The sequence below is a fragment of the Delphinus delphis genome, chromosome 12 (genome assembly GCF_949987515.2).
Source record: "Delphinus delphis chromosome 12, mDelDel1.2, whole genome shotgun sequence".
Lineage (NCBI taxonomy): Eukaryota > Metazoa > Chordata > Mammalia > Artiodactyla > Delphinidae > Delphinus > Delphinus delphis.
The window spans coordinates 27,409,187-27,423,989 of NC_082694.2; the positions used below are offsets into that span (position 1 = coordinate 27,409,187).

At 39.7% G+C, this 14,803-nt stretch overlaps 1 protein-coding gene across 4 annotated transcripts in view; it reads right to left on the reverse strand.

Annotated features, from left to right (window-relative positions):
- The window catches only part of STAMBP (STAM binding protein), a 34,376-nt gene that overhangs the window by 18,966 nt on the left and 607 nt on the right, over nucleotides 1-14,803 (reverse strand). For 2 of the 4 annotated variants that reach the window (XM_060027508.1, XM_060027507.1), the window contains exon 2: nucleotides 13,298-13,515. In XM_060027508.1, coding sequence (XP_059883491.1) covers nucleotides 13,298-13,500 — 203 coding nt within the window. In that variant the 5' untranslated portion in view covers nucleotides 13,501-13,515. Of the gene's footprint in view, nucleotides 1-13,297; nucleotides 14,202-14,803 lie in introns of those variants that run through there. The other 2 variants (XM_060027509.1, XM_060027505.1) reach the window with 1 other exon arrangement.

Consider the following 14,803-nt stretch of genomic DNA (forward strand, 5'->3'; position numbering starts at 1 on the left):
GAGCACCGCCTAAACGAGCTCCAGAGATGGGTGCGAGCCGCCGCTATCAGCGCGGACCCCAGAGACGGGCATGAGACGCTAAGGCTGCTGCTGCAGCCACCAAAAAGCCTGTGTGCAAGCACAGGTCACTATCCACACCTCCCCTCCCTGGAGCTTCTGCAGCCCGCCACTGCCAGGGTCCCGTGATCCAGTGACAACTTCCCCAGGAGAACACACGCCAGCCTCTGCCACCATAGGCTCGCCCTGCATTCCGTACACCTCCATCCCCCTAGCCTGAGTGAGCCAGAGCCCCCTAATCAGCCGGGGTCCCGTGATCCAGTGACAACTTCCCCAGGAGAACACACGCCAGCCTCTGCCACCATAGGCTCGCCCTGCATTCCGTACCCCTCCATCCCCCTAGCCTGAGTGAGCCAGAGCCCCCTAATCAGCCGCTCCTTTAACCCCCTCCTGTCTGGGTGAAGAACAGACACCCTCTGGCAACCTACACGCACAGGCAGGGCCAAATCCAAAGCTGAACCCCGGGAGCTGTGTGAACAAAGGGAAAGGGAAATTTCTCCATGTAGCCTCAGGAGCAGCAGATTAAATCTCCACAATCAACTTGATGTACCCTGCATCTGTGGAATACCTGAATAGACAACAAATCATCCTAAAACTGAGGTCGTGGACTTTGGGAGCAACTGTAGACTTTGGGGTTTGCTGCATGGAACAGACTAGTTTCTGATTTTTATGTTTATCTTAGTACAGTTTTTAATGCTTGTTATCATTGGTGGATTTGTTTATTGGTTTGGTTGCTCTCTTTTTTTATTACTTATTATAATTTTTTACTTTAATAATATTTTTAAAATTATTTTTTATTTTAATAACTTTTTTAAATTTAATTTAATTTTATTTTTCTCCCTTTTCTTCTGAGCCGTGTGGCTGACAGGGTCTTGGTGCTCCAGCCGGGTGTCAGACCTGAGCCTCTTAAGTGGGAGGGCTGAGTTCAGGACATTGGACTACCAGAGACCTCCCTGCCCCATGTAATATCAATCAGCGAGAGCTCTCCCAGAGATCTCCATCTCAACGCTAAGACCCAGCTCCACTCAATGACCAGCAAGCTCCAGTTCTGGACACCCCATGCCAAACAACTAGCAAGACAGGAACACAACCCCACCCATTAGCAGAGAGGCTGCCTAAAATCATAATAAGGCCACAGACACCCCAAAACACACCACCGGACACAGTCCTGCCCACCAGAAAGACAAGATCCAGCCCTATCCACCAGAACACAGGCACCAGTCCCCTTCACCAGGAAGCCTACACAACCCACTGAACCAACATTACCCACTGGGGGCAGACACCAAAAACAGTGGGAACTACAAACCTGCAGCCTGCAAAAAGGAGACCCCCAAACACAGTAAGTTAGGCAAAATGAAAAGAAAGAGAAACACACAGCTGAAGAAGCATGGCAAAAACCCACCAGACCAAACAAATGAAGAGGAAATAAGCAGTCTACCTGAAAAAGAATTCAAAGTAATGATAGTAAAGATGATCCAAAATCTTGGAAATAGAATGGAGAAAATACAAGAAATGTTTAACAAGGACCTAGAAGAACTAAAGAGCAAACAAACAATGATGAACAACACAATAAATGAAATTTAAAATTCTCTAGAAGGAATCAATAGCAGAATAACTGAGACAGGAGAACGGATAAGTGACCTGGAAGATAAAATAGTGGAAATAACTACCACAGAGCAGAATAGAGAAAAAAGAATGAAAAGAATTGAGGACAGTCTCAGAGACACCTGGGACAACGTTAAACACACCAACGTTCGAATTATAGGGGTCCCAGAAGAAGAAGAGAAAAAGAAAGGAACTGAGAAAATATTTGAAGAGATTATACATATATATATATATATATACACATATTATACAGATTATACATATATATACAGATTATACATATATATATATACAGATTATACAGATTATACATATATATATATATTATATTGAAAACTTCCCTAATATGGGAAAGGAAATAGGCAATCAAGTCCAGGAAGCACAGAGAGTCCCATTCAGGATAAATCCAAGGAGAAACATGCCAAGACACATATTAATCAAACTATCAAAAATTAAATAACAAGAAAAAATATTAAAAGCAGCAAGGGAAAAGCTACAAATAACATACAAGGAAATCCCTATAAGGTTAACAGCTGATCTTTCAGCAGAATCTCTGCAAGCCAGAAGGGAGTGGCAGGACATATTTAAAGTGATGAAAGGGAAAAACTTACAACCAAGATTACTGTACCCAGCAAGGATCTCATTCAGATTCGAAGGACAAATTAAAACCTTTACAGACAAGCAAAAGTTAAGAGAATTCAGCACTACCAAACCAGCTTTACAACAAATGCTAAAGGAACTTCTCTAGGCAGGAAACACAAAAGAAGGAAAAGACCTACAATAACAAACTCAAAACAATTAATAAAATGGTAACAGGAACATACATATCAATAACTACCTTAAATGTAAGTGGACTAAATTCTCCAACCAAAGGCCAGGTAATGTTAACAAAGATCCTGGGAGTCTCTGCTTCTGACAGGATCACTGTATTCCCATGTAGGGAGCACCAGAAGCCTGGGAGCCACCAGGGCCTGCACTGCTCAGTGCACCTCTCAGGGCAGCAATGCCAGGCTCCCACCTCACTGCTCCATTCAGCTGCAAGCCTCCCCACTGGGTCCCATCATGCCTTTTTAAAAAGATTCTGTATAATGAGTGGAGAGCAGAGAGGTATATTTAGTGGCCTCACTCAGCACTCCAGAATCATCAATATGGAGCCTCTGAATCTCTCCCAGATGCCAGCTCCCCCCAACACCTGCACTCGTTCTTCTGTTACAGTTAGAATTAGGGTCAGGATGGGGGGTGTTAGGAGGGAGAGCATTCTGACAGAGCGTGAGTAAGGTCCCATAGTGAGATGCAATATGTATAGGACTGAAGGAAGGCCCAAGTGGCTAGAGCACAGAAAGCAAAGAGATGAGTGCACAAGCTGAGGCTAAAGAGCCCGGTAGGAGCTACCCTATAGAGGACCCTATGCACCAGAAAGAAAGGGGTTCACATTCTTAACCTAAAATCAGTAGGAAGACTTGCAAAGATTTTTCAGCTGAGTGTTGACATGATTACATTTGAAAAAGACCTTTGGATACTTGGTGAAGAAAAGATTGCAGGGTTTTTCAATCTCAGCACTATTGACACTTTGCGATGGGTAATTCTTTGTGTGGGGGGCTGTCCTATACATTATAGGATGTTTAGCAGCATCCTTGGCATCTCCACGCTAGACGTATCCACACATGGAGTTCAGACAACCAAAGTCTCCAGACATTGCCAAATGTCCCCAAGGGGCAAAATCAACCCTCATTGAGAATCACTGAATTAAGGAAGAGCAAGAGAGAATGACGGAGACAACTGCCAGTTTCACCGTAGCCCAGGTAGCAATTATGGTAGCTTAGAATTGAGGAGGTGGAAAAGGAAGGAAGTGAACTGATTAGGGTTAGGATTAGGGATTAGGGAGATATTTAGGAAGTAAAGTCAATGATATAGGTTGCTTGGTTGAAGTGCAAGGAGAAAGTGAGAGGAATTAAGGAGAATGAGTGATTCTGGCCTAAACATACAGGGAGGTGCTTAGTACCATGAGCTAAGATTACAGGTAGATCCTAGATTTTGAGCCAATGTAAAAGTGGAACAAGACTTTTGGAAGTAGTGGGATATGTGAGTATAATTGTACGTGTAGGAGGAACATAAATCATTAGAGACCAAAGGGCAAACTGTAGTATTCAATTACATTGGTAGCCCCCAGTGAACCAAGCCTCCTGGCATTCATGACCCTGAGTAGTCCCTCCTCTTTAATCTAGGCTGGCTCTGTGACCTTTAACTAATGGAATATGGCAAGAAAAACATTCTGAGACTTCTGAGCCCAGGTATTAAGAAGGCCTGGTAGCTCCCACATTTGGCCCTAGGGTGCCCATTTAAGAAGTTAGTGGCCATTTAATAAGTCTAAGTACACTGAGACCACCATGCTGTGAGAGGCCCAACCTTGCTATTTGGAGAGGCCATGTGGAAGATAAGTGAAGCCCCTTGCCAGTGGTCCCAGCTAAGCTTCCAGTTTACAGCACCAATTTGCCAACCATATTTATGAGGCCACCTTGGAAGTGCATCCTTCAGCTCCAGTCAAGCCATCTATGTGAGCCGATGTGCTGGCCCCATCAAGCCCTGACCAAATTTCAGAATTATGAGCAAATAAGTTGTTGTTTTAGGTCGGTAACTTTGAGATGCTTTGTTACACAGCAACAGATAACTGAAAGAGCCTCTCTAAGGCTCACTTTTGCCTACTGTAAATTAGAAATAATAATAATACCGACCTCAGATTTATTGTAAGGGTAAGTTAAATAATGCCTTGAACTAGAAGTACTCAAATATTGTTATCTTTATTCTTGCAGGCACCAAAAAAAGTGCTTAATAGTTGATAATTTTATTGCACAATATTGATTAATACTGTTAATATTAACAGAGCAATTGTCACCTTCTCTGGCTGCCCTATATTGAACAGAACCTCTCAGTCACTCTGCTCCCTTCTTTGCTTCATAGCACTTAAAAACACTTGAAAAATATATTTTTATTATCTGTCTTCAACACTAGAATAAAAGCTCCATGAGAGTTAAGACTTCGTTTCGTTCATTGTAATATCCCAAGTGACCTGTCACATATATGGTCAATAAATACTTGTTGAAGGAGAAAAAAAAAAAAATCTCCAACCAAAAGACATAGACTGGCTAAATGGACACAAAAACAAGACCCGTATATATACTGTCTACAAGAGACCCACTTCAGACCTAGGGACACATACAGACTGAAAGTGAGGAAAAAGATATTCCATGCAAATGGCAATCAAAAGAAAGCTGGAGTAGCAATTCTCATATCAGACAAAATAGACTTTAAAATAAAGACTATTACAAGAGACAAAGAAGAACGCTACATAATGATCAAGGGATCAATCCAAAGAGAAGATATAACAATTGTAAGTATTTATGAACCCAACATAGGAGCACCTCAGAACGTAAGGCAAAGGCTAACAGCCATAAAAGGGGAAAATCGACAGTAACACAATAACAGTAGGGGACTTTAACACCTCACTTTTACCAATGGACAGATCATCCAAAATGTAAATAAATAAGGAAACACAAGCTTTAAACGATATATCAAACAAGATGGACTTAACTGATATTTATAGGACATTCCATCCAAAAACAGTAGAATACACTTTCTTCTCAAGTGCTAATGGAACATTCTCCAGGATACATCATATATTGGGTTACAAATCAAGCCTTGGTAAATTTAAGAAAATCGAAACCATATCAGGTATCTCTTCTGACCACAATGCTGTGAGACTAGATATTAATTACAGGAAAAAACTGTAAAAAATACAAACATATGGAGGGTAAACAATACACTACTAAAAACCAAGAGATCACTGAAGAAATCAAAGAGGAAATCAAAAAATACCTAGAAACAAATGACAATGAAAACACGATGACCCAAAACCAGTGGTATGCAGCAAAAGCAGTTCTAAGAGGGAAGTTTATAGCAATACAATCCTACCTCAAGAAACAAGAAAAACCTCAAATAAACAACCTAACCTTACACCTAAAGCAATTAAAGAAAGAAGAACAAAAAAACCCCAAAGTTAGCAGAAGGAAAGAAATCATAAAGATCAGATCAGAAATAAATAAAAAAGAAATGAAGGAAACAATAGCAAAGATCAATAAAACTAAAAGCTGGTTCTTTGAGAAGATAAACAAAATTGATAAACCATTAGCCAGACTCATCAAGAAAAAAAGGGAAAAAGACTCAAATCAATAGAATTAGAAATGAAAAAGGAGAAGTAACAACTGACACTGCAGAAATACAAAGGACCATGAGAGATTACCAGAAGCAACTATATGCCAATAAAATGGACAACCTGGAAGAAATGGACAAATTCTAAGAAATGCACAACCTTCTGAGACTGAACCAGGAACAAATAGAAAATATAAACAGACCAATCACACACTGAAATTGAAACTGTGATTAAAAATCTTCCAACAAACAAAAGCCCAGGACCAGATGGTTTCACAGGCGAATTCTATCAAACATTTAGAGAAGAGCTAACACCTATCCTTCCCAAACTCTTCCAAAATATAAAACAGGGAGGAACACTCCCAAATTCATTCTACGAGGCCACCATTACCAAGATACCAAAACCAGACAAAGACGTCACAAAAAAAGAAAACTACAGGCCAATATCACTGATGAACATAAATGCAAAAATCCTCAACAGGATACTAGCAAACAGAATCCAACAGCACAGTAAAAGGATCAAACACCACGATCAAGTGGGGTTTATCCCAGGATGCAAGGATTCTTCAATATATGCGAATCAATCAATGTGATACACCATATTAACAAACTGAAGGAGAAAAACCATATGATCATCTCAATAGATGCAGAAAAAACTTCTGACAAAATTCAACACCCATTCATGATAAAAACTCTCCAGAAAGTAGGCATAGAGGGAACGTACCTCAACATAATAAAGGCCATATATGACAAACCCACAGCCAACATCATTCTCAATTGTGAAAAAACTGAAACCATTTCCACTAGGATCAGGAACAAGACAAGGTTGCCCACTCTCACCACTATTATTCAACATACTTTTGGAAGTTTTAGCAACAGCAATCAGAGAAGAAAAAGAAATAAAAGGAATCCAAATAGGAAAAGAAGAAGTAAAACTGTCACTGTTGGCAGATGACAGGATACTATACATAGACAATCCTAAAGACGCTACCAGAAAACTACTAGAGCTAATCAATGAATTTGGTAAAGTAGCAGGATAGAAAATTAATGAACAGAAATCTCTGGCATTCCTATACACTAGTGATGAAACATCTGAAAGAGAGATTAAGGAAACACTCCCATTTACCATTGCAACAAAAAGAATAAAATACCTAGGAATAAACCTACGAAGGAGACAAAAGACATGTATGCAGAAAACTATAAGACACTGATGAAGGAAATTAAAGATGATACAAAGAGATAGAGAGATATACCATGTTCTTGGATTGGAAGAATCAACCTTGTGAAAATGACTATACTACCCAAAGCAATCTACAGATTCAATGGAATCCCTATCAAACTACCACTGGCATTTTTCACAGAACTAGAACAAAAAATTTCACAATTTGTATGGAAACACAAAAGACCCCAAATAGCCAAAGCAATCTTGAGAAAGAAAAACGGAGCTGGAGGAATCAGGCTCCCTGACTTCAGACTATACTCCAAAGCTACACTAATCAAGACAGTATGGTACCGGCACAAAAACAGAAATATAGATCAATGGAACAGGATAGAAAGCCCAGAGATAAACCCATGCACATATGGTCACCTTATTTTTGATAAAGGAGGCAAGAATATACAATGGAGAAAAGACAGCCTCTTCAATAAGTGGTGCTGGGAAAACTGGACAGATACATGTAAAAGAATGAAATTAGAACACTCCCTAACACTATACACAAAAATAAACTCAAAATGGATTAAAGACCTAAATGTAAGGCCAGACACTATCAAACTCTTAGAGGAAAACACATGCAGAACACGCTATGACATAAATCACAGCAAGATCCTTTATGACCCACCTCCTAGAGAAATGGAAATAGAAACAAAAATAAACAAATGGGACCTAATGAAGCTTAAAAGCTTTTGCACAGCAAAGGAAACCATAAACAAGACCAAAAGACAACCCTCAGAATGGGAGAAAATATTTGCAAACAAAACAACTGACAAAGGATTAATCTCAAACATATACAAGCAGCTCATGCAGCTCAGTATCAAAAAAACAAACCACCCAATCCAAAAATGGGCAGAAGACCTAAATAGACATTTCTCCAAAGAAGATATACAGATTGCCAGCAAACACATGAAAGGATGCTCAACATCACTAATAATTAGAGAACTGCAAATCAAAACTACAGTGAGGTATCACCTCACACCAGGCAGAATGGCCATCATCAAAAAACCTACAAACAATAAATGCCGGAGAGGGTGTGGAGAAAAGGGAACCCTTTTGCACTGTTGGTGGGAATGTAAATTGATACAGCCACTATAGAGAACAGTATGGAGGTTCCTTAAAAAACTACAGATAGAATTACCACATGACCCAGCAATCCCACCACTGGGCATATACCCTGAGAAAACCATAATTCAAAAAGAGTCATGTACCACAATGTTCACTGCAGCTCTATTTACAATAGCCAGGACGTGGAAGCAACCTAAGTGTACATCGACAGATGAATGGATAAAGAAGATGTGGCACATATATACAATGGAATATTACTCGCCATAAAAAGAAAAGAAATTGAGTTATTTGTAGTGAGGTGGATGGACTGAGAGTCTGTCATACAGAGTGAGGTAAGTCAGAAAGAGAAAAACAAATACCGTATGCTAACACATATATATGGAATCTAAAAAAAAAAAAAAGTTTCTGAAGAAATAGGGGCAGGACACAAATAAAAAAGCTTGAAGTATTTTTTTATTGATAAACATTTTTATTCTAATATTATAGTAATAATTCAAGTGCAGTTCTCTTTGAAAAGTCAACTCTGTTAAAACAATACTTGTTAAATATCTTTCATCAAACATAGGCATATTCTTTTCAATCCCTCACAGCAGTCAGACCTATGTAGCAGAGGTAAGATTTTTTTTTTTTAAAGCCTACTACATTTTGTTATTGCTTAAAAAATCTGAATCAGTTGTCAAGGTCTCAGAAGCAGTGATTAATTGACTTTTGAAAGCTCTACCAGATACTCTGACATAAAATCATGAATCCAGACATCTGTGTCTGGCAGCGATGTGTCCACTAAATAGACCACTACTTTCTGGTCCCAAGGGTTAGTCTCTATGTAGACGTAAAGAATGGACTTGAGGACACGGGGAGGCGGAAGGGTAAGCTGGGACAAAGTGAGAGAGTGGCATGGACATATATACACTACCAAACGTAAAACAGATAGCTAGTGGGAAGCAGTTGGAGATCAGCTCGGTGTTTTCTCTAGGTGTAGAGGGGTGGGATAAGGAGAATGGGAGGGAGATGCAAGAGGGAGGGGATATGGGAATATATGTATAGCTGATTCACCTTGTTATACAGCAGAAACTAACAAAACATTGTAAAGCAATTATACTCCAATAAAGATGATAAAAAAAAATTACTATCTGGCCCTTTTACAGGAAAAGTTCTCTGATCTCTGGACTATACTCACAGTCTCTACTCTCTTACTGTCCATTCACCTTTCAACCCACTCCAATCTTTAATCCTTCCAGTGAAATTGCTTACCAAGATTACTGACCACGTCATGACATCAAACCCAAATCTTGCCCATCTGACACAGCTGGCCACTGTCCTGCAAATACTGACCTCTTTTGGCTCCCATGACAAAGTGATGGATTTCCTAGATTTCCTCCTACCTCTCAAACCTTCCTTCGAGGAAAGGTTTCTTGATACTTTAATACGCCATGGATCCTTCTGGCATCTAATGAAGCCTATGGACCCTTCTCAGAATAATTTTTTAAAGATATAATATAAATTATGAAACATTACAAAAAGCCCAATTCTACTGTAATGCAGTTTTCAAAATATTAAAAAATTGTGATATGTGCTTACTTATTAATGCATTGTTAATACATTAAAAAACAGGATGTAGTTGTGGGTTTAATAACTCTGTACTGTAATTCTGAAGTAGTGATAAGTATAAATGTTATTTTGAGATACCAGCAACAATCATAATTTAATATAAAAATATCTTGATTTCTACTGGTGACAAAACTACAAATATTAATAATACTGTGGTTTGACGCCTATATTCAAAATTAAAGGAAGTGCTAAATTTCAGTTAGAGGTTAGTAAAAACAAGAAAAGTTTCTTCCGACCAAGTTCATGGACCCTGAATTTTATCAATGAATCCCTGTGGGTTCCTGGACCCCAGATTAAGAACCACTGCACTACAAGCTCTCAGCAGTTTTCATGGCTTCAGAACCAACTATATGTTGAGTACTCCTGGGCTTGTATCTCCAACCCAGAACTCTCCTCTGAGTTCAGACTGCTACATCCAACCTCCTACTGGACATCTCTACTTGGATATCTCACAGGTAACTTAAACTTTACACCTTAACAGGTCAAAAAATCAGGCCTGAACCCTTGAATCTTCCCATTACCCAACCCCTTTTCAACACCACTCTCCCCATCTCAATAAATGGACCAGCAAATCCTAAGTTACTCAAGGCAGAAACTGAGGTCAATCTTGATGCCATCTTCTTTCCCAAATTATCAGTAAGTTCCATGGACTCTATCTCCAGAATACCAAATCCGTCTGCTCCTTTCCAGTCCACCATGTTCCTTCAACCTACCAGCCTCTCTCTTGACACTCCCTCCACCAGTTACCACATAGCAGGCAAAATTTAATTTTTAAAATATAAGTAAGATTAGGTCACAACCTCACTTAAAACTTTTCAATGGCTTTCTATTGCTCTCAAGATAAAATGTAAACTCCTCACTGGCCTATAAGATTCTGCGTGATTTGGCCCCGCCTGCCTCTCCAACTTCATCTGCAGTCATTCTCCCTCTTCACTTGCTACACTCCAAACACAATGATCTTTCAATCCTCAGAACACACTAAGGTCTTCCCTACCTGAGAGCTTCTGAATACACAGCTGTATCTGTTTTAAATGCTCTGCTTTATGCTTTTGGAATGACCAACTCTATGGCATCCTTCAAGTCTCAGTTTAAATCTTACCTTCTCAGACAGATGTTACTCTATTTAATTAGATAACCTTGGTTATTCCCTGTCCCAGCACTCTCTGTTGCTTCCACAGCATTTTCCGCATTTTGTGAACTGTATATTTATTTGCTTACCTGTATACTGTCTTCTCCCATAAGAAGAATAAGGGCAGGGGCCAGTTTACTTACTACGTATTCAGGACCTACTGCAGTGTCAAGTAGATAGTAGGTATATGTAATATATATTTCTTGAATGAATACGGTCCTCACCCTCAAAGCACTTTCTATGTGGGACAACAAGACCCAGAGGGCCCTTCAGAAAATACCTGGTAGAGTGATTCCATGATTCTACTGAACTTTCTCAACTACGATTTCCCAAAAGAATTGTGCCCCTCATTCTGAGAGAACTACCTACAAGAATACTGGAAATATACAAGAATACTAATTCTACCAGCAGCAGAGTATATGAAGAGTGGGACAATAGCAAGAAACTTCTCAGGAAAATAAATTTTGTGCCCATTGCGCCTAGGAGTGAAAAACCATGAAAGCAAAGAGAGGCAGAAATATAATTATACTTCTACGAAACTTTATCAACATTGAGGCCACATAACAGGACATTATGGTATGGATGGATGCAAGATCTCTGAGGAAACAGACACTATCTCTAAACCTAACAAGAAAACAATAGCAGTCCCTTTTCTCCATTCTAAATTTACAATATGAATTCTAGGCAATCCACTCTCACACCTACTCTTCTTTAGAGTACTGGTTCTCAACTGGGTCAGTTTTGCCTCTTAAAAAGCATTAGTTTATATCTGGAGACATTTTGGGTTGTCACAACTAGGGGGTAAAGGGTTCTACTGGCATCTAGCGAGCAGAGAGACCAAAGATGCTGCTAAACACACTACAATGCACAGAACACTCCCCACAACAAAGAATTATTCAACCCCAAATGTCATTAACACCAAAGGTGACACACTCTGCTTTAGAGTAGCATGTGATCAAAAACTTAATATCATATAATTGATAGGCATACATCATCTCTGGAAGAACATATAAGAAACTAATAAGGGGCTTCCCTGGTGGCGCAGTGGTTGAGAGTCCGTCTGCCAATGCAGGGGACAAGGGTTCATGCCCCCGTCCAGGAAGATCCCACATGCCGCTGAGCAGCTGGGCCTGTGAGCCATGGCCGCTGAGCCTGCGCGTCCGGAGCCTGTGCTCCGCAACTGGAGAGGCCAAAACAGTGAGAGGCCCGCGTACCGCAAAAGAAAAAAAAAAAAGAAACTAATAAGAGTGATTGTCTCTGGGGAGGGGAGCTAAAGGTTTGGGGGAAAAGAGGAGTGGTAGGGAGATTTAGTTTTTAAATATACACCCTTTTGTGCCTTCTGAATTCTGTACTACACATACATGTTACCTATTCAAAAACAATAAAAAATAACCAAAAATTAGTGTGGCTCAAGACTATGATCTCAAAAGACTACCTTCAATTTATTAAACATTACCAAAAAGAAAACAAAAAGAACAGGACCTATGTTGTAGAATGAATCCTGAATTAAAAGTTAAGAAAATCCAGGTTTTGTCACTCCAAACTGTGGAACAAAGCCTACCACTAAATCCGGAGGGTGTTTCCTCCTATGCAGAATGGGAGGATGATGTGCCTTACTCAATGTATGCAGAACTGTGAAGATCAAGTGAAATAATGCAGGTGAAATACTTTACAAACTATTTAAGAGCCATACAAATACACTGTAATTATTATTATTTTAAGATCCTGGTATCATGAAAGAACAAAACTAGAAATTATAAATGAGACCCTTTAACATTATTCCCTTCCTAAATTAGACATCTTTTCCAATATCACTGGGGCTTTAGCAATTGTTCCTGTTAACTGAACTGAAATCTTTAATTTCTGCTGCAAGAGGCTAAGCAACTCAAGGGAAAGGTCTTATGACGAGCTATACAAACTGTAGGTGATCACTATTTATTTGATGATTTTTATGCTTATGATAAAGGGTAAGAAAAAAACTTTTTCCTGAGTCATTCAATTTGCTACAAAATAAGCAGAGGTGAGGAATTTGGGCTCTGTTAAACTTCAACAATAATTCTCTGATTGGCTGTCTTAATAGAGAGAGGACAGCGAAAAACATTCATCAATACAAAACATGTATAGTTTAAACACCAACTCTCTTGTCTAACAGCTGGGCCATGTGGGCACAAGCCAAAGAGCTAGGTCTCTTACTCATGAAATTACTGAGTCATGAAAATAACACTTTCAGTACTCATGTCTTTGAATGTCAAGGACAGCCAATATGTAGGAGCTGCTAGCAAAAATGATTAATGATAATGATGCTGTAAAGTTCTCTAGTTTTAGCAATTCTGAGCTGAAATAAACGAGCACAAGGACAGAATGAGTGAGGCATCAGTCACCGGAAAAGAAAAAGGAAACTGGAGGCGTCTTACGTGATATACTTGTTATAGAGGATGAATGCATGTTCAATGTTGCCTTCCTCAGAGTAAATAGATGCCATTCGGATAATCTCCATTCCAGAGCGGAAGTACCGACGGGGTGGAATGTCTTCGTTTATCTCCACTGCGCTACCCATTTGGGAGAGAGCCCTCACCCGGTCTTCGGGTGGGAGGCTCACATCTCCACGGTCAGACATCAGGACCAAGAAGTTCTGAAACATAAAAAAAAAAAAAAAAAAGATGGCATCAACACCAAGGCCCCCATTAGCCGAGCACAGCCTAGTACACTGTGTTTTTCCCACAAACCTCTACCTTACAAAGAAATTAAAAGAAACATACCACATGCTGTAGCTCATATCAAATAAGGTCTCTTTCCCACAAGAAGCCTGAGACCCTCAAGGAAGCCCATATCACAAGGACGAAAGGATTGGCAGATTCAAAAACCCATAATCCCTGCACCGTAATTAGGTGGTACAAAGAGTATAACTATAATGAGCCACTAGCGTTTCAATTCTCTCTTAATGCTAATCATTCCATGTCATTAGGTAGCCCTGCCCTTGGCATCACAAAAAGAGGGCCAGTATCTTATATTTTTTCCATTATCTCTCCTCCCAGCTACCCACTTCCATCCACTCCAGTACCTGGCAGAGTATACTCAATGAACTTTCATGATGATAACTGACTTCAAGCTGATCATTTAACCTGAGGGTAACTGACTTGAGCACACGGTTAGTTAGAGGACATGGTGTGGGAATGAATGTTCATTATCCCAACTCTGCTCATGAAACCACTATTCCAGTCAACCTACAACATCATTCACCATTTCAGGGCAAGGAATTTAGACCTAGAAAACAATTTATTCAAATCTATCTTCAAAGACTAAGTACTCTCTGAATAACAAAAGGACACAAAGGTAACTTGAAATGCAAAAAACAAACCAACAAAAAACCCTGAAAGTTTTCCCTCCTTGGGTCTCAGATTGCAGTCATTCTATAATCTTTCTTGATATTGTTGCTGTTAGAATCAGACTCCAACTTCCAATCAGATACCACTCTACTATCATTTCCAAAAAGATTCTGGTAATTGGATACATACTGAATTACAGCACATCCTAACCAGCATGCTGCAGAATATACAAGCTACAGCAGATTTTGGAATTCAAGGCTCTGTGTCAACTGGCCTCATTTTAATCTTAAACCTTACTCATTCCCAACAGAGATCTTTTGCTTCAGTCGGGATTCTTATCTGCCCAGAAATCCTGACATTTCAGTTTCATTTGTCTATCCACTGCTTTTGTTTTCCATTCCAACCCCTCCCTCAGAGATGGTCTTCTCCGGGCCAATTCTATCTCTAGGTCACACTTCCTCCACCGACCTTCTTCTCAAACACCCTAATAGTACAAAAGTTGTGGGGACTACCAGGGATGTAGAGGTATTCCATCTCCTGTGGGAGCTTTTTTAGGGGCTCAGAAAGCTACTAGCAAATCTAAAACCTCCCCAA